General features: G+C 43.0%; 1 protein-coding gene across 14 annotated transcripts in view; it reads right to left on the reverse strand.

Annotated features, from left to right (window-relative positions):
* Window positions 1-1,694: 1,694 nt before the first annotated feature.
* The window catches only part of NRG1 (neuregulin 1), a 194,587-nt gene continuing 174,672 nt past the window's right edge, over window positions 1,695-21,609 (reverse strand). For 5 of the 14 annotated variants that reach the window (XM_064477477.1, XM_064477474.1, XM_064477475.1 and 2 more), the window contains 5 exons: window positions 10,435-10,537; window positions 8,759-8,885; window positions 6,146-6,276; window positions 5,114-5,320; window positions 1,695-2,418 (listed from right to left, as the gene is read on the reverse strand). In XM_064477477.1, the coding sequence (XP_064333547.1) occupies window positions 1,767-2,418; window positions 5,114-5,320; window positions 6,146-6,276; window positions 8,759-8,885; window positions 10,435-10,537 (1,220 nt within the window). In that variant the 3' untranslated portion in view covers window positions 1,695-1,766. Of the gene's footprint in view, window positions 2,961-5,113; window positions 5,321-6,145; window positions 6,277-8,758; window positions 8,886-10,434; window positions 10,538-15,126; window positions 15,151-21,609 lie in introns of all 14 variants that reach the window. The other 9 variants (XM_064477476.1, XM_064477473.1, XM_010987992.3 and 6 more) reach the window with 4 other exon arrangements.

Consider the following 21,609-nt stretch of genomic DNA (forward strand, 5'->3'; position numbering starts at 1 on the left):
CCATACAGAGATTTGGTGAAGAAATTGACTCAGTGACTCTCCTTGACATCACGCCTGGTGTCCTGAACCCTGGCAAACCTGTATCCCATTTTGTCCCTTGGCTCCTAGAAGGCCTCTTGGAACCTAAGTAAAGCTCCAGCCTGATCTGATAGATATCAGATCGGGCATGAAATGAGGCCTGCAATTTTTCAAAAAATTATTCTTTTCCTAGAGTGGCAGTAATCTCAAACGTCTCTCCCTAGAGGCCTTGCTTGGATTGGCCATCACAAGAGAACATGCAAAGTGTAGACCCATCTTAATCCCATTTTATGACAGGAAAGCAAAAAGTAAGAAAGTTGAAGGGGAGGGGAATGGATATTATAGCTGCAAATGGAGAGGTTTGCACGCAGGTGGGGGTCATTTCTGCAAGTAAAGGTGCAATCTTTCCAACTGTCTTGACATTTCCTGAGGATTCATCACTCGGGGGAGGTTCTTAACTAATCACAAATCACATGCACATTGGCCGTTCCTGACAAAAACGTCCATGCTTAGTTATGACCTACTCAAAGCAACATTAAAGAAAAAAAAGAGAAAAACAATGAGAACAAAAAAACAGTTAAAAGTGCTTAAAAAATTGCTAACCAAGTCACACAACTGCTCTCCACCTACGTCTTCTCTATATGCACGCTTCCTAGACAACCTAAGACAGAAGTATTTCCCTACGATGACCAGTCACCATGACAGACAACAGGCACATTTCACTCTGGAATCATTTCAAACAAATTGCTGCGTGTGCTGTTTAAGCTGAGTTTTTTGTGCCACAACATGTCTGTTCTTGAGCCGAGAAGACATAACCAATCATTGGCTCCCAGACCAGTGAAAAACAAGTCAGGAATGATTGCACCTTTTCCAGCCATGCTTTGATCTTCAACTAGATGAACTGCCCAGGAAGGAAGTGACACCGAGTCCTCAGATTAGGGGCTGGTTTTCACCGTGATCGCTAGCCAGAACCCACTTTCTACACTATCCTGAAAACGGTTGCTTTTTGCCAAGAAAAAAATCCATCAAAATAAAGTCAGTGGTAGTTCCTTTTAGTGAGAGCAAGCTATCTTCTGCTTAATCACGTCATTTTTAAAAAAAAACACAGTATTACTTTCTTCCTAATATGTAACATGACTTAATGCAGTTTCCTGCTATAATTCATAGTAGCATGCTGTTGAATCTACTATTATCTCAGAGCCCAATGAAGCAAACCTTTGGCCGGCAGAGTAGACACAACTCATTTCATACACTGAGAGCAGAAGAGAACTTCATATGAAAGAGGATTGGGATGGATATGTGCCATTACAAGACGTACTGAGTGGGTAGTTGGGTACTACTTGAAGCAAACAGAGGGACAGCTGAAAATCTGGCAGACCATACATCCAGTCAACGTTGTAATGCAATGCACAAGGAGCCAGCAAAAATGGAAAAAATATGGTGTGGGGAAAGTTTTGCTGAAATACTGTGAAAAAGCTCTCACGGAAACGGTACAAAACTTGCTCTCGACATAACAGAACATAAAGGCACCAATTGATCTCTTTCTCGTTTGGAAATACTGTAAAAAATTGCTACATATGGCACGTAACACATTTTTACATACATATATTTAATTTATAAAAGTTTTTCTTTTTCCTGTTTTGCTATCTGCAGAGCTGCTAAAATAAAATAAATTGTTTAATTTAAGGTGGAATACTTTATTATATAAAATAAAGTTTTACAGGTGAATCTATGTGTTTATTTCGGTTTTATACAGCAATAGGGTCTTGGTTAGCGATTACACTAGACAGCCTGGCCTGTAACTCTTCCTGCGTGGAGAAGCGGCCCGCTGGGTTAGTCCTGCCGTCAGCCAGGCGGAAGGCGGGGGCTGCCTCCAGGCTGGCGGCCAGGGGGTTCTGTATGCCCAGGAAAGGTGTATCTTCTCCCACTCTTTCATCTTCTGTTTCGCTCTCTGAGTCACTGCTCTCAGCGCTTGTGTGGCTGTCCATTTCTAACCTGTTGGCCACGTGGCCATCGGGCTTGGTTCTTTTGGCCCGGCGGCTGTTGGTGAGTTTCTTAGCGGGCTCCTGAGCCGGCTCGTACTCCTGGGTGGTTTCGTAATCCTCATCCTCCACTATCCTCAGGGGGCTGGCAGGCAGGCTGTTGCTCTCATGCGCGGGGTTGCAGTGGAAGGAGTTGAACTGCTGAGGGGGGTGGTCAGCCTTCTCCCGCAGCCGGGGGGGCGTCACGAGAAGCAGGGGTCTCTCCTCTTCCACGAAGGGGCTGATGGCCATGGAGGGCATGGACATCGTCGTGCTGGACACGGGCGGAGACATTTCCGAAGGGGGCGATTTGGGGGAGCTTGGCGTGTGGAAATCTACAGGTGACATACGAGCCGGGGTGGTCATTGCTGACACATACCTGTGTGAGCATAGAATACCCTGAGTAAGTGTGCTGGCAGAGGAGGCAGGGAGCGGGGAGGGGAAGGGGACAGAGCTCACCCACGTTAATACCGTCAGAGATCAAAGAACTTCTATTCATTGTATTCTGCTCGGGTTTTTTTTTTTTTTTTTTAACACTAGGACATTCAGCACCCTTGGAATCTAAAATTATGGAGCCAAGAATATCCTCACAGAAGGACATGCAAAGAGCAGCTGAATTGCCTAGCTCATCAACGTTGGGGATTTTCAGTCTCCTCAGGATTTTAAACAAAAGCACATGAGTCCAGACAAGGGGGCACCAGGTCCTGGAAACCTCTCAGTTTATCGGGACCAAGGCTCAGGGATTTGGAAGGGAAAGAAGTATTACTTAAATACTATACCTTCCTAAAGGCCAAGGGGTCTTAGAGAATGAAGCCCAAATGGGGAATGGAGGAAGATCTAAGATGAGCTGCGGACAGCTGGATCTGCATGCATTTGGATCTGTGTGCCTTGTCTCTCCTTAGCTCAGCTATAAGGCTACGTCTTATGAAAAAAAAAGAGCATAGTAACTTAGATTTATTCCTGACAACAGTGTAACACATTTGTGTGCTTTTCATTTTTCCATGAAATGCTACTTTTTAACATTCAATTGGCAACTATCCCTCCCAGTGAGCATGACATCCCAAGGTAATTTACGTTGGCTTCGTACTTCTGTCCAGTCTCTGGTCTAGCTCTCTTCCAAAACCCAGGGCTGCCTCGGTCCTTGGCTTATCTTTTGTGACTGCCCAAGGGTGGGCTGTACCCCACTCATGTCACGTTATGTCTGATAATGCTCAGTGAATCTCAGGGGTCAAGACCTTCAATGCATCGTTTTTACCATATCATGCTTTCTTTCCCCAGAACAAGAAGACCTGACTTGGCACCGAGAAAGATGTGGCTTATTCAGAGTCACATTTCTCAGCCTGGATAAAAATCTCACCAATGCATCGCACTCAAGGACTCTTTTTTTTTTCCACATTGGCATTTGCAGAGTCTAATTTGACACGACCTGTGATGACACAGGACACCATCATCTAGACTCTAGCTAACAGGAACAGGAAACCCATGAACTCTCCTGCTTTTCTGCCATGATCCTGAGTCATGTGGATGTGAGATCTGACTGTGCCTAAAATGGGAAAGTGTCTAGAGATCGAAATATCTGGGGCTTGAGTCTTCAGACTTTTTGTTTTGAGATACTTAAATTCAGCCATCTGAGAAATGCTAATCCAAATTCAAGCCACCCATAAAGGTGATTCATCCTTTCTCTCCATGAACTCTGGGTTCAGGTGTATTTTGTAGTCCTGGATAATCTAGTGTAGGTGAGGAAGCTCACCCCAGCAGGGAAATGCTGAAGAAAAATATCACATGTAGTAATGGGGACAGAATTTATCTCTAATCTATTTTTCAGGTTTTAAAAAAGACTGAATTAGGACCAACTTGATACATAAAGACATCATTACATGAACTTGAGGCTAATGTTTTTAACGAGTTTTGGACCATGCCTACTTTTTCAGAGATGAATTACAGAACAACCTCTGATTCCATAAAATTCTGAAATACCATTTTGAGGTTTAAAAAAGGAATCAGCAGGCTCTACACGACCTGCAGGCCCAGAACCGGCCACCCGTCGTTGTAAGCACTTCCCAGTGTATGAGCAGGAGAGAGTATCAAAAGGATGTGAAAACCCATGAAAACCAGGTAAGTATGGTTTCCACATTACGTAAACCTTTTAGCAAGTGGTGAAAACTTAGACCGAGACGACAATAAAGCAAACAAACAAACAAACAGACAAAACCCCACTGGATTTGAAAACAGGCAAGTAACAGCTTCCTGCTGGGCTGGGAACGCTGGTTGGGTATACCTCCCTCTCAGTTTAGGGGAAAATGGATCAAGGAAATCTATGAGTTCAGTATTTCTGTTAAGCATGTCTTTCAGTTTACTTTCCTCTGTTCTTTATTTTACCTTTGCTGTAACTCCCCCCTGGCCCAGCCCAGTCTCCCCAGAAGAAAGCCGACACATTTCCGGAATAAGGACCATATCATAGGCAGCATCCGCTTTGAAAAGCTCCCGTGAGGACTGCGAGAGGCAGCGCCCAAGAGATGCACTGAGTCATCCCGCCTCGGACTTTCATAAAAGGGAGACTACTGGCGGAAGGCAGGCGGCGGTCCCCCACGGCCGGCCGTCAGCCATGCACAGCCCTTGACTCGATTTAACTGAGGCTGGAAGGCAAGAGAGAGTTAGCGCAGGGGCGCAGGAGGCCAGCCCCACCAGAGTCTGGATAACTGGCCACTCGGGATTCTAGAAGGGTCCTGATCAATCACTGATGCCATCGCTCTCAAATTACAGTTGAGGAAACAGCCCCTGCCCTGGCCCCCGCCCTGAGGGTCTGAGCCTCAGGCCAGAGCCGGGCTCTCCAGCTGTGCTGCGCCTTCCACACCCCATCATTCCAGCTCTTTAAGAGTCTGTCGCCTGTCAGCCACCGGGACGCCGCGAGCAGCTCGGAAGAAGTGAGTCCAGTCAAACCAACAGGTGGTTTCATCAGCTAGGAGCGCCCATTCTCATGAGAGCAGGTTCCTTGGGTGAGAGCGCGGGTGCGCACGGGGGCTCCCTTAGTGGGGCTCTTTCTCCTCTGCAGTGGCTCTGCCCTTCGGTTTTACCTTTCACTATGAGGAGAGTCTCGGTAGGAGTCAGGGGTTTCTCTGGCATGCCTGAGGAAGCTGTTACACTCGCGAGGGCCTCCCAGGCCATTGAGCCGTCCTCTCGGGCCCCCGGCTGGGCTGCTGTGCCTGCTGTTTTCCACGGATGACATCACGATCACAGAGTGGCTTTCGGAAAGGATGCTCTCAGTGTGGCCGTTGCTCCAGCTACAGAGGAAACGTGAGAGGCACAGACACACACACACACACACACACACACACACACACACACACGTATATTTAAATTATATGCACAAATGGAAAGGAGAGGGTGTGACCTGACAAATCTTGCATGTGGCTGGTGCATCACTAGTTTACTAGGACATTGCTTGTCTCAGAACAGAATTGCTACAAAGATGCTTGCTATAGACAGGATCCTTAGTTGGGCTTTGTAAGGATACACTTTATCAGTTCACATGTTCAACACACATTAGCCAAAGGCCACTTTGCACTAAGTATTCTTAGGGTCTCTCTGTTCTTGAGTGGCTGAGAAGAAGGAAACACTGGCCTCATGGACTATGTTTGGGATTCTGCTGTTGCCCCTGGTAGCACACACTCAGACCACCAGGGCATTTGAGAATTTAGGGTTCGGTATTTAACAGATTCTCAAGTGCATATCCCAGAGCAACCCAACCACTGGAAGAAGTCACCTTCTGAGCATTATACAGCATCTGAGACAAGCTCTTCCCAGAGCAGCAATCCTGTAAGTGGTCGGGCGCAAGAACAGACAATCTCTACAACGGGGAACAGCAATCCTATAAGTTAGGGATGATTTCCCCTGATTTTGGTAATGGAAAAACTGAGGCTCAAATTCAACAGCAATTAAACAGCCGAGCCAGCTGCTGCCCAAAGTCTGTTTTTGTCCCATCTCATACCTTTTACTGCACCTCATTGCCCCCTAAGCTCCCGCCCGCTTTGTCGGCGGCGAGAGCACAAGGCAACATGTAAAGATGGGTCCTGGGGGAAGCGCCATGCTGTCTTTCATCCTCATACCTGTGACTAGGAGTCTGGGTGACCGTGGTGGAGTGATGAGCCGTCGAAGTATAGTGGCTGGTGGAAAAAGACGTCTCCGCCTCTCTCTCAACAATGTGCTCACTAGAGATGACGTTTTTAGATACGTATTGCTGGAGAAACGAAGAGACATGGCTTGAAGATTCAGGGAAATCAAAGCGCTGCCACTGTCATACACACACACACACTCCACTCTCGTGCACATGCCTCGTAATATGTCCTGTTTCTCCAGCGGCCAGGTGGCAAGGCCTATCCTGGCTACCGTGGTCTTTAGATTAGATTCACGGGGTTGAGGAATCACTCTCTGGATGTGCACATGGTGCAGGTCCTACCATCACAGCTGCCTTTTATCAGAAACAGACCTGTGTCTTCTGCTTCCAGTTGACAGCATGGCAAGAATGCAACACAAATGTCTCTCCAGTACTTAGTTTTGTAATGGTTGCTGCCAAGCCAAAGACAACTAACAGATATTTGAGTGAAACTAAAGCACACAGATGGTTTATCTTGTTTCAAATTTTAAGTCATTAGATGAAATAACAACAAAAAAAACCCCTCTATATTTTGGATCTATTTTTCTCTCCGTTTCCCAGGGCCCATGTTGCTCGAATGATATCAGAGACATTTTTAACTTGTTGTCTGTGGTAAGACCGACAGGGCTACTGAGAGACGTGAAGGACTCAAAACGGTGGTCAAGGTTACACATTTTGACAAAACACATGATAGAGGGCCTTATATTTCATGCAAATAGATTCTATTTTGTTTTCACCACCGAATCACAGCAGCTATTGCTGCCTTTTATTAGAGAGGGACATTTTAAAATTGCCTTTTAAAACCCATTAGTATTTACACTGACTGGAGTTAAATTACAGGAAAAGGCACAGGCAGGAACAGTCTGAGATGAAATAAGGGCGCTTTATAATCTGATGGGTTTTGGGCTCTAAGAGAGTCCATATATTCATGGAAACCTCCCCCCCACCAAAAAAGCAACTTGAATTATGCTTGAATTATATCTGTTTCTCTTAGTGGAAAGGTTTCTCCATGTGGATCTTTGCTTTAAGGAAAAGACGGTGTTGTCACGTGTAATGAGCCACTTCTAGTCTGTGTACCAGACTCTTGCCCCTTGGAAGGCAATGTAAACTCAGAGAATCTAATGAAAATAATATTTAACAATTACACAACACTCACTAAATGCCCCTGGCTAAGTGTTTCTGTTTTGTTTTGTTTTAAGAACAGATTTGAGGGGGTGATTAAGTTTATTTATTTTTATTTATTTATTTTTAAGTGGAGGTGCTGGGGATTGAACCCAGGACCTCATGCATGCTGAGCACATGCTCTACCACTGAGCTATCCCCTCCCCCACAAGCATTTATACAGATTATTTTTTAATGCCCACAAGAACTTTGTGAAGTAGGTATTATTTTTAGGGCTGTTTTCATAATGAAGAAATAAGGTTTAGAAAGTTAGAGTTCACAGCCACGGGGCTTGAGCTGTGATTGGAATCCAGGCAGTCGTTCTGCCTCCTGTGTACTGTAACATACAAAGTGACAGATCAGAGGTGTGTTAGCAGTGAACGCATTTATCAACCGTGCAGCGCACTCTGCTGAGCACACTGGCAGGGGGAGGAAGGCTGCAGAGGATGTTAACAGACCAGCACCTGACAGTCTCCTGTAGGTCTTCCCTATAAGACTTGCTAATGGTTGAGCAACTGGCAACCCTGAACTTGGGTCTTTAATATATTTGCCTCCCACAAAATACATCTCAGCCTGTAAAAAGCCAAACATTAGAGGGCGATGAAGAAAAACAGTAGTGGATTAGGAAGTGCAATACTCCAGAGCCAGGAAAGCTGAATCCAGCTCTGCTCTGGTCCTTATCTGTTAAAAAGGGAGGTTTTGGAAGGTCTCTCTAAAGACTCTCAGAATCGAATATTCTATGACTTCATTATATTTAAAAGTTGAATGTGTAGTAAGTTTTTAAGAAATAGATACTTGAATGTATACTTGAATGTATACTTGAATGATACTTTCATCTGCAGGGTTGAGGATCATGTCGAAAGAGGGAGTCAGGAAGTGTTAAATTCTTCTAGTTTGGCTACTGAGGGGCCAGTCTGATAAGTGCCTTGGCCCTTTCACGCCCTGATTTCTCCTCTTGGAAATCAGAATCAGTAAAGCAAAATGCCTCGAACAAAAAAAATCACTCCAGAGTCTTTAGTCCAGTCACAGTGCTGACCAGCAGTAGACTGGAGTCACCTTCATTTCCAAATTATTAAAAAAAATTTTTTTCCTTCTGATTCTTGTATCATGAATTTTATTATTTTTCCGTTCTTTCTTCCCGTTGTGGTTTCCCTGCAGAACCAACCCAACATTATTATTTCCACCCCTTAATGAGCACTTTCTAAGAGAAAATGGGCTGGTGTGACAGTCACCAAATCCACTTTAAAACGGGTTCCCATTATTTTCTCTGGCGAAATCTTGGATTCCTGGAAGCCCTGGTGATTAATGGCAGCAGCTAAGAGGCTGAAAGCTTTAGAAAATAAACCTCAAGGTGCCTGAACAGAGGAGACAAGCGGAGCTTTCCCACGGGCCAGCATCAACGTACATTCACCAGCTGAACGTTCTCGGGGGGCGGGTTCGGGTGGTGAGGCCCGTTCGCCATGTTCACCATGTTGTTTCGTTCGGACCGAAGACTCTGCCGAAGCCGGTCATGAAGCTTTTTCCGCTGTTTCCTGGACGGGGAAAAAAAGGAGCATTTATTTGTTCGATTATTTATGTTTTTCAGTACAGTCAGTTCTTTATTCTATCAACACAAAACTCAAGGCAGTGGGTCGGTGGTGAGGGAGGCAGAGGGCCTGCCACTCCAGCTCGGAAGTGGAGTCACCCATCCTTAGCAAGTAGATTTCAGAAGACAAATGGGATGCTTACAGAAACTTAAGTGGACTGCTGAGAGATAAGGGGGAAAAAAAAAAAAGAAAGAAAAAGAAGACCAGACGAGTCAAGTGGATATTTGGCTAAAACCCCAACTTTCCTAATCAATCCATCTCTGCCTGAGCCCTGCAGATGGCCTTTTGTCTTTGCTAACAATTCACGCTCTGCAGTTGATAAGACTCATCTCATTTATAGACTTGCCTGCCTGTGTGTCTCTTAAGAAAACGCAGTTAGCTTTGAATCTGTCTGTCATACATGCTGTGTGTGAGTGTATAGATAGCATCATACATGAGTGAAGGTGTGCACCTATTTTTCCAATTGGTTTTGGCACGATGATAACATGACCCTACCCTAGTACCACTGTTTCATATAACTGGGTAGTGAAGATTGAAATACTGAGATTGAAATATTGAGATCATCTCACAAGGTGGATTCTGTGAAGGCTGCTTTATCTCCATGCCTTGCTCAGTGCTGGCAACAGCTAAATCCTGGGGCATTAAGAAAATGTCACCTGTGCCCTTGCTTTGGTGGCATAAAAACACATTGCCTTTGTTGCTCTATGCAACATTCGGGTCCTAGGGATACTCCCATGGTTAGTTTTGGCAAGAGAGTTTATGCCACGAAGTGACAAAACAAAACTGGTAACATTATTTCAGACTTGAAGTGGAAGCTGTATGTACGAGGGGCAAGTGAAAGGAATTCGTGTCAGACAGTCGTCTTTGTTAAAATGGACCCGGCTTAAAGGACCCAGAAAGGGAACACAAATCTGTTGTAATGTTTTCTCTTTTATTCTTTCAAAGCAAGTTTCACTTTATTCTCCTCCCAGGAGGTTCTTTCTGTAGTCTCACACTTTGAGAGCATTTGAACTGGTAACCTAGTTAAATGGAACTGAAAAATAATCGTGATACCGTTTAAAAAAACCCCAAAACCCTGTATTTCAAACACCACCAAGTGTTTCCTTTGTCTCCTAAGTGTGAGCTGGAACGTGTCCTCAGCAGCGAGCGATAGGACGAGCTCACCTGTAGCACCTACCCCACTCCCCTCAGGATGCACCCACACCCACAGACACCCGCATGTGGGTCCCTATGCAATCCTGCCCCTCCAACCCTTTCTTCAGTCAAGGGCTGGGGTCCACTATCAGAAGTCCTCTGAACGCTTTCACACAAACAGGCAAAGCTTTCTAATGGATGTGATTAGGAAAGGTCCTCGATGTTCGAGAGAAAAAATATGGGCTCCTCCTCCTCCCTTTTCTCCCCCAAGACTGGACTGCGGAGCCTGGATTCTGCAAAGCCCTCGGCGGCTGGGCTGTGTGCGCACGGAGGGGAGAGGAGGCGGGGAGGAGGAAGTTACTTGGTCTTGCAGTAGGCCACCACACACATGATGCCGACCACAAGAAGGGCGATGCAGATGCCGGTGATGGTCAGGACTCGCTTCTGGTAGAGCTCCTCCGCCTCTGGAAAGGGATGAGAGCAGATGTCACCACGGTCCCCGCCCCGTGCCGGCACTGACAGCTGAACAGCTGGCATGCTGCACTGCCCATGTTCACAAGGAAATACACACGGGACAATTCATGACTTTTGCAGACATACTTAAGGTACAATCTACTCTGCATTACATTTTAGACATAAAACAGCAAGGCCCGTTGTGGGGGGGCATTTATAATTAAAAAAACATGATATTATTAAATTAATTATAAGCTACAGATATATAGGCATTAAACTGGCAAATCATTAACATGAATTATAAAATAACTATTTGGTTAAAACTGTCTTTTTTTATTTAAAAAAAAATCTCTCGCAAAGACAACAGGAATCGAGGCCAATAAAAGGAGCTGGAATTGGCACCACTGGGACCCTCCCCTCCCCCTTCCTACCTTCTGCCCATCGTTTCATCTTCCCAGGCCCTCCCCAGCCCACCCACCCGAACCTCTTCTGTTTCCCAGCTATTTTATATTCCCGTGGTCTTTACAAAGAGCCACTTCTAACATAAAGTAAACTCAAAGACATCAGCAAACATGAGCTTGACTTGTAGTTAGCAACAAAACTGAGGCAGGATCCCCATGATTTGACAGTAAAACGTGAACGTAAGCAACATGACATGGAATAGCAGGGCACTGTATCAGAGAAAAACCAGTGCGACTCGGGGGAGAGCCCTGGACCCTGATGAAGCTTTGTCCTTTGAGGAACAATTACTATTACTTCACTGGTTGTACTCAGAGACCTGACTTTTTCGCAATAAAACCCCACTAGCACAAATGATACACGATTAGGAATGGACTGTACATTCCTGCACTGACCCACCTGGCAAATTAGCTGATGTAGGTTGCACTCAGGCAAGTGTGATGCTTAGAACTTTCAGGTTAAGGTACTACTGTACCCCAAGTGTAACCAGTTTGTATTCATGGAAGGCTTTCAATTTCTAAGCTAGCTTTTGAAGGGCAGATAACTTGATTATATTCTGGTAGGTCAGGCTCTTAACAAGACTGGCTGATTTAATAGGGAACCTGATCCCCTTAGGAACTAGGCTTCCAACCAATCCAATCACACTTCTTGGGAGAAATTCACAAGTTCAAGGAGAAGGGGAACTCGACCAGTTCATCATAAGCGATGTACGCTGTAACTGCTATTACGATGAACAAACTGGTCGAGAACTGGGGGTTGTTTTCCACACGAAGGTCTCTTATCTGCACATCAACATGGGGCCTTCTGGAACCTTTTCAACGTATATTTTCTGTCTCAGCAACACCACCTTTTTTTTTCTCTCTCTCCCTGCTGAGCAAGGGCAAGTCGCAAGAAGTCTTCTTGCAATGAAAAAGTGCAACGTAATTTCTGTGATACAGTAGACTTTATCATTAAACAAACCATTTCCTACAAGCCAAGCCCATGGTAATCAAATTCCAGTTAACAGGTCAGGAACATTGTCAAATCAAATTAATAGAGCACTGATTATTCACAGGAGGAGGAGGAGAAAGAAGTCAGTGGGTAAAAAGACCAGAATGCCTCAGAGATCACACAAAAACAAACCAAAAGGGTTGGAAGTGGAAAGGAAAACAAACCAAGAGGACAGACAGACTGACAGAATGATGGAGAGAGATGGGGGGTGGGGCGGGGGAGAGTCAGGTAGGAGGGAAAACAAGGTTAAAAAGTGAAGGAGGAGCCATCTGAAGTCCCTGGCCCAGCATGCCTGATACTAAGGGAGGAAAAAATAAATACATGAAAGAAAAAGCAGAGGGGGGAAATGCCGGGGTGGGAAGAAGAGGTGGATGCAGATTTGGAAGGGCGAGCCCATACAGCATAACTCCTAACCTAGGCTGGCGGTCACGTGGAAGCCACAATTAGGGAGCAAAGCAGCTGGTGCACTGCAGGGGCAACAACGGACCAGGAGGCGGAGAGCGGTGTCACATAGTTCTGTGCCGCAAAAGTTAAATGAGGACGTGGCGTGTGAAGGCTCACCAGTTAATTGCTAGTGTCTGCTGCTCATCCCCCCTCCCCCCCCGCCCTAAAGCCACAGGACAGGGAATTAAGTGTCATAAGGTGTCCATCTCTGAGCTGATGCCACGGGGACTCCACCTTGACTTGGCATCCGGGTCAGTTTCTAGCACTAAGTCTAAGCTGCAAAGACATCACTCCCCTGGTCCTTCTCCGGGAATGCAGGACGCAGAGCAGGGATCCTTCGGTTGTGATGAACTGGCTAAGAAACAGGAGTGTGAAAGTATCATTGCCTAGAAAATGAAGACCCTGCTCTACGTCTTTCACTTTATTTTTTCTTCTTTTAAATCAGGAAGCACCTGATAGTCGCCTTCCCAGTCTATCTTTAGAAAAAAATTGGGAAATTGCTTCTGCCAACTACAAAAAAGACCTACCCAAGGGCTGAAGGGGGGAAGGCATCGTGCCTCTCAGGGGTTCTTTGGACAAGTTTTTTGGTGGCTGTTAATCATAAAAGAACAGACTGACTTGGATGAGTGAACAAACTTGACGACTTGCCCATTCTTCCTAGGTTTTGTCAAAAGACACCCGTTTTCCAGGAAAATCAGTCCTGGGAATAGAAAGGCAGTCCAGTAAAGGCCAAAGGGCAAAACACAAATGGCAAAGAGGAACCAATTAGAGTCAAGGCCCACGGATCACAGGTGTGGGTTAGGATGTGGGTCAGGGACCGAATGCCTTAAATGTTTCTCAGTTAAATTTCTATCTGATTTCCCAATTGTTTACTAGATCAGGTGACCCTCACAATATGTGTTCAAAGAGAAACATTTGATGGACAATAATGTAAACAATGTTTTTTTTTTTTTAAACCTCTTTTTTCTCCCTTATTTTTTCCCCCTAGTGTGAAGGGCCAATAGCACAGGAGCAAATCAGAGGCAGCACTGATGGAAAGAATCCACTAATGCCATTGGTGGATCTGCCTTAATAAGTAGAAACACTTCTGGGGCTATACGACTTGGCCGGGCGAATTAAAGTCAATCAGATCAACACGTTTTTCAGACTGGTCTGGCCAGGCCAAGAGACAGAGGCCTTGGCGCCTCTGTGTTAATTGACCTTTAAGTTCTAATCTTCCTTAAAGATGGAACATTCTGGCCAGCTGGGGACTGTGGACCCTCTGGAATGTTTGCTCTTAAGAGGTGTGTTGTTCGTACACGGTGCCTGTATGAACTCTTCACATATTCCTGAGGGCGGTCATACCTCTGAACTCTGCATCACCCTACTTCACTGGCTGGGAATAGCAATATTAAATTCAAACATTATACCCTAAAGTGATAAAGCAGGAAAGATGCTGTTAGGGAGAAGAGGGAAGGTGATGATAGAACGTTTTCTTCCCGGCAGGTAAGGCCAGTAAGCCTTTTTAGTAGGGGATCATTTCTATCTCAAGAGAAGTAACCTGAATAGTTAACTTGCCTCACATAGACCACCTGCCACCCGCGGGATGGTGGTGGGATCCCCTCTCACTCCTGGGTGACGTTCTCTCACGTGCAAAGGACCACTCACATTCACATGGGGGTTTTCCCATCAAATGAATGGTTTTCTCTTGGAATTTTTTCTTGGGGGGAGGGCAGAATGGGCAATTAATTGAGTTTCTGTAACTGATGGAGCTTCCAACAGCCTCATTTTACAAAAATTATGGAAAGCACATTAGGGGTAGACAGTGATGCTGGCATCCAAAAGCTGGAGGCGGCATTCAGGAAGCCTGGGGGCCTGTACTGAGAAGCCTTGGGAGAAAAGAATGCCTTCCCCTTCCTCCCAAGGCTGGCCTTTTCTCCCAACAATGTAGGATGAAGGCCTTCCAACAAAGGATGCTCCAAATTCACACGCTTGCTCATAGGAGGTAGCTCACATTTCCAGTGTGAGAATTTCTATGTGGTTACTTTTTGGGATAATCTTAGTGACTCTAGTTTAATCCTATTAGCGCTGGGATTTCCAACGGAAGTAACACAAGGCTTGTTTCTTTCTATTTTCTATTTCCTGGCTCATAAGATAATGAATTTGACCAGAACAGTGCTTGAATATCTCTGGAAAATCAGAATAATTCAAGTCTATGCATATAATATTATCTTGCAACATATGTGCTTTCTATGTTCCTATATTAATAGGTGACTTTTACATTGTATGTCAAAATCCCGTTAGCCTAAGATGTGGAGTGTTTTTAAGCTGATGTATTCAAAGCTTCTGTTTGCCCTCAGGTCCCTGGTTTGGTTCCTCCTTAGAGCCTCATGCACCACTCCTACTTACCCCAGCTCTGAAATAACAGCCTGGCCAGATCCAATCAGTGGGTCAAGGAGCACGGGGTATGTGTGCATTTGCAGCAGGTAAGGTGGTTTTAAACTCTTAAGTGAAACTTGGGAGTCTACAAACTGCTGCGCTCAGTCCCAATGTCGGTCAACTAACCATAGATTGAAAGCAGAGAAATCATTGTTATGGCTGTATGACCCCTTCTAAAGAGAAAGGAAATTAGTTAGGAACTGAAAGGGAAGAGTAGACAGGGAGAAAGAGGTTTCAGCTCATAGGCTCTAAATTCTGCAGGCTACAAGGAATGATGATTGGTCCATACCCATAAATTCAATCCCAAGATGCTCTGCCAATGCAGAAAGTTGACAAAAAAAAAAAAAAAAAAAAAAAGAAAGAAAGGGAAAAAAGTTTCAGAAAAGAGCAATACACTGGCACTCCAAAACACATTACACATGACGATTACGGCTCTCCGTGCGTGCACATGGAACAGACATATGTGGATGGTTAAGGAAGCAGTGCTCAGGTACGCCTCCGCGGAGTCCACGTAGGGCACGTCTCTTGCAAGAGTTGTGCAAATGCCAGCACACTCTGTCTTTATTAACCCTTAAAAGACCTTACTGAGGGAGAAGTTGTATGGCTGAACCTTCCTCCATGCCATTTCCATGTTTGTGAATAGGAACACCGTATGTATAATCAGAAATGGCATTTGGCACCATCTCATCCTTCTCTTTTGAAAAGGCAGATGTGAAGCTCCAGGGAGGTGAAATCGTTTTACCCAAAGATGCACAGTGGCAGAGCCAGGAGGTGAAGCCAAGAGGATAGTCATTTGGTTGGACAATTTCATCACGTTGGATTTGTACCTTTCACTGTTTGTGGTTAGCTATGCTTTCATATTTCTTATTGCTTTAGTTATTTATTTTAAAAAAAAATCTATCTCCTTTTTTCCAGATCTTCCACACTCTCCACCACTCCACATGTCTCATGACATGTAATAAACACTTCTGCTCAAAAAGCCAGACAGGGCACTGGGGCTCTGGAGGCTGCTCCTAGTTTTCTGTATAATTCCTGTCTGCCTTAGGACAGCTCTGAATGCCTCACTTTTTCAAACTGTTAAAAAAAAAAAAAAAAAAAAGGAGGTGGGGAGGAGGCAATTCCTGTAGTCTTTAATTTACTTTAATTTTAATTTACTGCTTCCTTAAATCACTGAGAGTCAATTAGATGATCACTCCACAGGGCTGAGCTCCAATGTCCAGACGAGAGCTGACAGGCACAGGAACCTGCAGGGCTGCCCAGGGAAGGGGACTCAAAGATGCGTGCCCACCGCCCACAGTCCTGGCAGACCGGACTGCGGAGGCACTGGGGTTGCAGGACCAGCAGACCCTGCACAGGCTCAAGTGAAGAAATGGGGCAAATTAGAAACAAAAACAAAAACCCCTCTGGAAATGACACTTTGCATCCTTGAAACAAAAACCCTTCCATCAAATTTCATCACGTGGGGCCTTTCAGGACTTCCTCATCTGTGCATGTGAGGTGGAGAGGCAGGTGGGAGGGAGGGACCAGAATGAAAAGAGAAGGGTTCCGGGGTCCATATTTCCTCCTTTGGTTGCTGATTAGAGAGGTGCCAGGCCGGTCGCAAAGTGCGGCAAAGCAAACTCCTCGTGTTTGAAAACATGAGGTGGAGGGGTATTTCTCTTTCAAAAGTGCCAGTTTGGGCTTGGGCAAAGCTCCTCATATTAACATGGGAATGGAAGAGGTAAGGGCATTTGGAATCATCCTGGTTTCAGGTCCTTTCTCTGCCATTTACCTGCACAGTGACTTTGGACAAGTTAATTTCCCATTGAAAAATGCTTAAAAAGCTGACACACACCTCACAGGGTGACCCTGTGGAATAAAGGGGCCATGAAGGATGTCAGCCAATGGCAGAGGGGTTTACCAGTTTGGAGAACAGACATACCTGGAGATTCACTCTGGGCTACTTCCTGCATGACATGCAGATTTACTTTTAATTAATTTCACGGCCCCCAAAACTCTGAAAGCTCCTGGGATACATCGAGCATTTAGACTTTAAAAACTTCCCACCTCTTAAGGAAATGGAAGTTTCCCAGATTAAGAAAAAAGAATATATATATATATATATCAGATAGTACATTGAAATAACAATGATAAAGGGGCACTTTATATAATAGAGAGTTCCCTTTGCCTTGGGTCCAGGGTACTCAGGCAAATAACCTATATTTTTCATAAATTAAGAGTCAGAGGATGTTGAGTGATTTTGGTTGCACAATGTTCACAGCAAAATAACAATTTATTCCAATTCAAACAAATTTCTTTTGCCTCTGTGCAACACTCAATTTGACAAACTAACAATCCTCCCCTACCCCCATTTGTTTCCTTCATGCAAACTTTGGAACATCAAGGTACAAAAATTCATTTTCTGAAGAAGTGGTAATAAATTTCCTTACACATTTCCATGAGGATGTGACTTAATTTTTCTCCCTAGAACCCCCTCCATCTCTTGCCTTTCCCTCCTACGTCAGTAATAGTTTAAGGGTTAACATCAAGAGATATCTACAAAAACTCTTTCCAGAGAAGAGAATCGTTATTCCATGCCTACGTGAACACTGCTAATTATCTATATTAGTTGCGTAGGAAGCTTGGTTAAGTCTTCAATAAAATTAGTAGCATGCTCATGCATACATATTACTGCATTTACAGTTTTATAGGTGAGTCTGTGAGCCTAACTCTAATTTCATTTCATGGGAAGTCATTCATATCAGGCAGCTCCAATTTCAAATAATTCAAAGGGAAATTGGTACTTAAAACTGGAATCTCTTCTGGCCATAAGCCCTAACAAGGCACCAGGCAGAGGAGACACGCATCATTCATACTAGATCTGGAGCAAACAGGGCTCTAATTTATTTTTACTATTGGTGGCCACATTTCTTTCATTGCGAGTCCAGAAAAGCAGAATCCACAAACACTTTTCATTTTCTGAAGAGGTTATTACTTTCTATCTGTCCTATTTAATCTAATGTTGGCTTAGGCTCATTGCGTACCAGACGTTTCCTATTGAACTTCTGCCTAGCCACTCCATTTTTCAAATTAAATTAATAATTCAAAAACACGAAGGTTACTGTAAACTATTTAGTTTCCTTTCTTACATGTGATTTCCTGCTGTGCAGCAAGCAATATAAAAAATTAATTTAAAACTAAGAGAGTCTTCAGAAACTATTAAATATTGACTAGCTAATCCTTTGCTGTAGGATTTTATCATTGTTTGAGGAAAATTGACGAGCCTGGAGGTTAATTTAAATTTTCAATTGCATTAGAGAAAAGAACGAGAAGAGAATTTTCTTGTATCAGAATTATTCATGCAGGCAATTATAATTTTTGTTAAAATTTGAAGACATTCAGCATTTTATTCCTTAACATCTTGGGTCTCCTTACGCAAATAATCTCAAAGATATTATGTCATCTTGGCTTTCTGCACCTCTGTGATTTCTAAATGGGTCCTATCAATGCCGTTTCTAAATGGGACCAATTTAGCATCTGACTTTTAATTTTCCACTTACCTTTACAAATGTAGATACTTTTTTTTTCACATATACCAATCCACATTGCCACTCAGCTTTCCGAAACGTAATAGGAACTTTCTCCTTCCTTCCACGTTTCCATGTGCTCGTGGGCACATCCACAAAAACGCACACAGAAAATTCTCACTAACACTCAGTCGGAGTTAACGATAATTCTGTCACAGATTGAGGGGGTCTTTATTCTACTTTCAGCAAGGTACACGTTTGATAAATAAATGAGTAACTTCAGTGGGTTCTTAGAACATTTAGAAAAAGCAACACAAATAATTTATGCCCTAGTACCCTATGTTAGCGAACACTTCTAACGCTACCCAAGTTTTACTCATTCTGAGAATATGCCTACAAGTTCCAAAATTGCAGTTTTTCAGAATATTATTATTTGGGCTTTTCTATAATTTCTTCCTGTTATATGTTAGTTTATGTATGACTAAGTGCTCTACGCTGCCTGTAACTACTTCTGAGGCCTTTTCCCCCTCTCTATGAAGTCTATAAATCGATTATCAATTGTCTGCATATACACATGCACACAGACACACACACAATAATGAACATAATCCTTTCAGGTAGGAATTTTGTATCAAGAGGGGTCAAATTTGAAGCTGACTAACCTCGACAATATTTTCCTAGAAAGTGTTATAAATATGTTTTATTTCAAGGCAAAAGGTGGCCTTCAAGAAAGTCCTATAAAAGAGGGGAGGGTGCAGCTCAGTGGTAGAGCACGTGCCTAGCATGCATGAGGTCCTGGGTTCGATCCCAGTATCTCCATTAAAAAAATAAATAAATAAACCTAATTACTCCCCCCCCCCAAAGAAAGATCTATACATGTGTTCCTTTTGTTTATATTTTAAAGCAGTCTTTATAGATCAATAAATGCCTCATAGGACATCTTGACCAGAAAAATTGCATTAAATCCTAATAATGTAAGTTACATTTTATTAAGCATTTAAAAAGATAGGACATTCTTTTAGAATGTGCTTCTTCCTCTGAAAATGGGGTTTGGTTTCTCTTCGAAGCTGGGGGATACCTTTTCTTTAAAAATTTACCTGATGCGTTTCAAACTTTATGAATGCAAACAAACAAATAAATTTGAAACATGACCACAGTGGCAACACGTGATCTTTTGTGCAGCCCTCATTGCTACTCGAATGTAAAGTTCTCCGAGCAGCGAGAATTTATTTTCCTGACTTCTGTGTGAAGGTTTGCAGAAATCAAAATTGAGAATTTTAGATAGGGAAGTTAGCAAATCAACTCTGGGCAAGACACTGTTGGAAAGCAGTTTCTGACTGGGAGCTCTTGCTTTTTCAGACATGAGGCAGCAATGACGTACAGTCCTTGAAGATTTTGTTTATAAATGTGCTTCCTATTAATCTTTGTTAAATCAGGTTAAACATGAATGCTGCTTTTTTGGATGTCTTCCAAAAGTGTCGCTGAAAGTTTTACTAAAGAATTTATTCAAGGAATCACATTCGGATTAAACACATAGTGGCTACTTTAAAATTATATCTTCCGGAAGAGAAATTGATCTAAAAGAGAAGTTGAGAATATTTTCTCGGGTTACTATTGTCAGATCTAACTGTATTATTATTTGGGGAAATAGCTTCATTTTTTTCATGCTTTTCTCTACCTGGGAGCTCCAACATGGCCTTCAGTGCACAATGTTACTCCAAACATTATACTTATAATGCACATGTTCAGAATTTTCATTCCATTCTATACTATAATTGTATTGTATTTATACAGTCACATGGATTTGCTAAATCTACGTTATTTGAATACAAATACACATGTCTAAAAGGAATGGCTTTACTATATTAAGTAAAATTTTATTTCCCTTCAATTTTTACTTTCCATCTTGCCTATCTTTAAAAAAAATTATAGCTATAACGAGAAAAATTCTGTCCACTAAATGCATAGTATTTCAAGAACCTGAAGAAAGGGGAGACTGTGTTTGAAAATTTAGCAATGCCAATTTATCAATTTTCTCACAACAGGACATTATAACAGAATCTTTGATATGCAGCCCTTGTTAATAAATACCACCTCAGTAAAAAAAATGATTGAATATGTGGGTCTAATCTCCCCATAATGCATATGAGATTTATTCATCTATAGAATTTATTCTTCCATGACCGTTAACCTGAGGAACAGAATCTTATTCTTTGTAATGCATACAAATAAGGATAAATCTCTCATTCTTTAGGGCCCCCCAAATGACCAATTTCTATCACTGCTTCTTGTGTTCCATGAATTTATACCCTAACAGGCTATGTGAAATTATTTTTCAGGGCGAGCAATTGACATATTTGAATTGGAGGTTGACAAATCCTTTATGATGCTTTTGAAAATAAAGTTTCAATAGCACACAGCCATGCTTGTCAGGTCATGCATTGTTCATGACTGCTTTTGTGCTAACGACAGAGGTTCTGTAGCTGTGACAATGACGGGGTCGTCTGCAAACTCAGAAGTATTTACTATCTGATCCTTTACAGGAAAAAAAAATTGTCAACCTTTGATCTAAATGGGTATCTATATGGAATCCATTTTAAATATAATGCTTTGAAAGCTCCGGAATTAAAAACTATAGTCCCAGTTCACAAAAGAAGGACAGATTCATAGTTCAGTTATCCGTACAATTATATACACTGTGAATTGGCTCTTTTAGGAAAGATGGTCAAAATTTCATGAAGCCACAGAAATCAGGATTTCCCAGTTCTCATTTTAAAATATACGTCTAGCAGTGAACTGTTAGGTTTCAAAGCAACCAATAAATATTTTTAAAAAACAAATGTTTCTAAAATTCTTATTGAGACTAGCATAACATAAATAAATGATCGTTAAACTAGACCTGGATCACTGGTTTCCTAAGCAACGTAAATAGAAGCCAGACTGTCTCATTGGCTGTGAAATGCTTGTTTTTCATTTCCTTAATCAGTGCTTTTTAAAAAAAAATTTAAATGCAAACTGTTTGGTTAATGAAGAGAAACACCTGAACTCTTTTTATTCTGTTTATTTGTTACAGAGAACACATTCTGAACCGAAATGAACTTACCATCATTTCAGGTGCGTATTGGTTACAACTTAGCAAACATCCCTTTTCAGGATGCGGTCATGGTTCTAAAGAAGATGGACTGTTCAGCAGAATGATTTTATTATTTTTTTTATCAATGAAAGTGAGACTTTTAAAGGCCTTTATTATGATCGCACTGGGTGAT

This window comes from Camelus dromedarius, chromosome 22 (genome assembly GCF_036321535.1).
Source record: "Camelus dromedarius isolate mCamDro1 chromosome 22, mCamDro1.pat, whole genome shotgun sequence".
Classification (NCBI taxonomy): Eukaryota; Metazoa; Chordata; class Mammalia; order Artiodactyla; family Camelidae; genus Camelus; species Camelus dromedarius.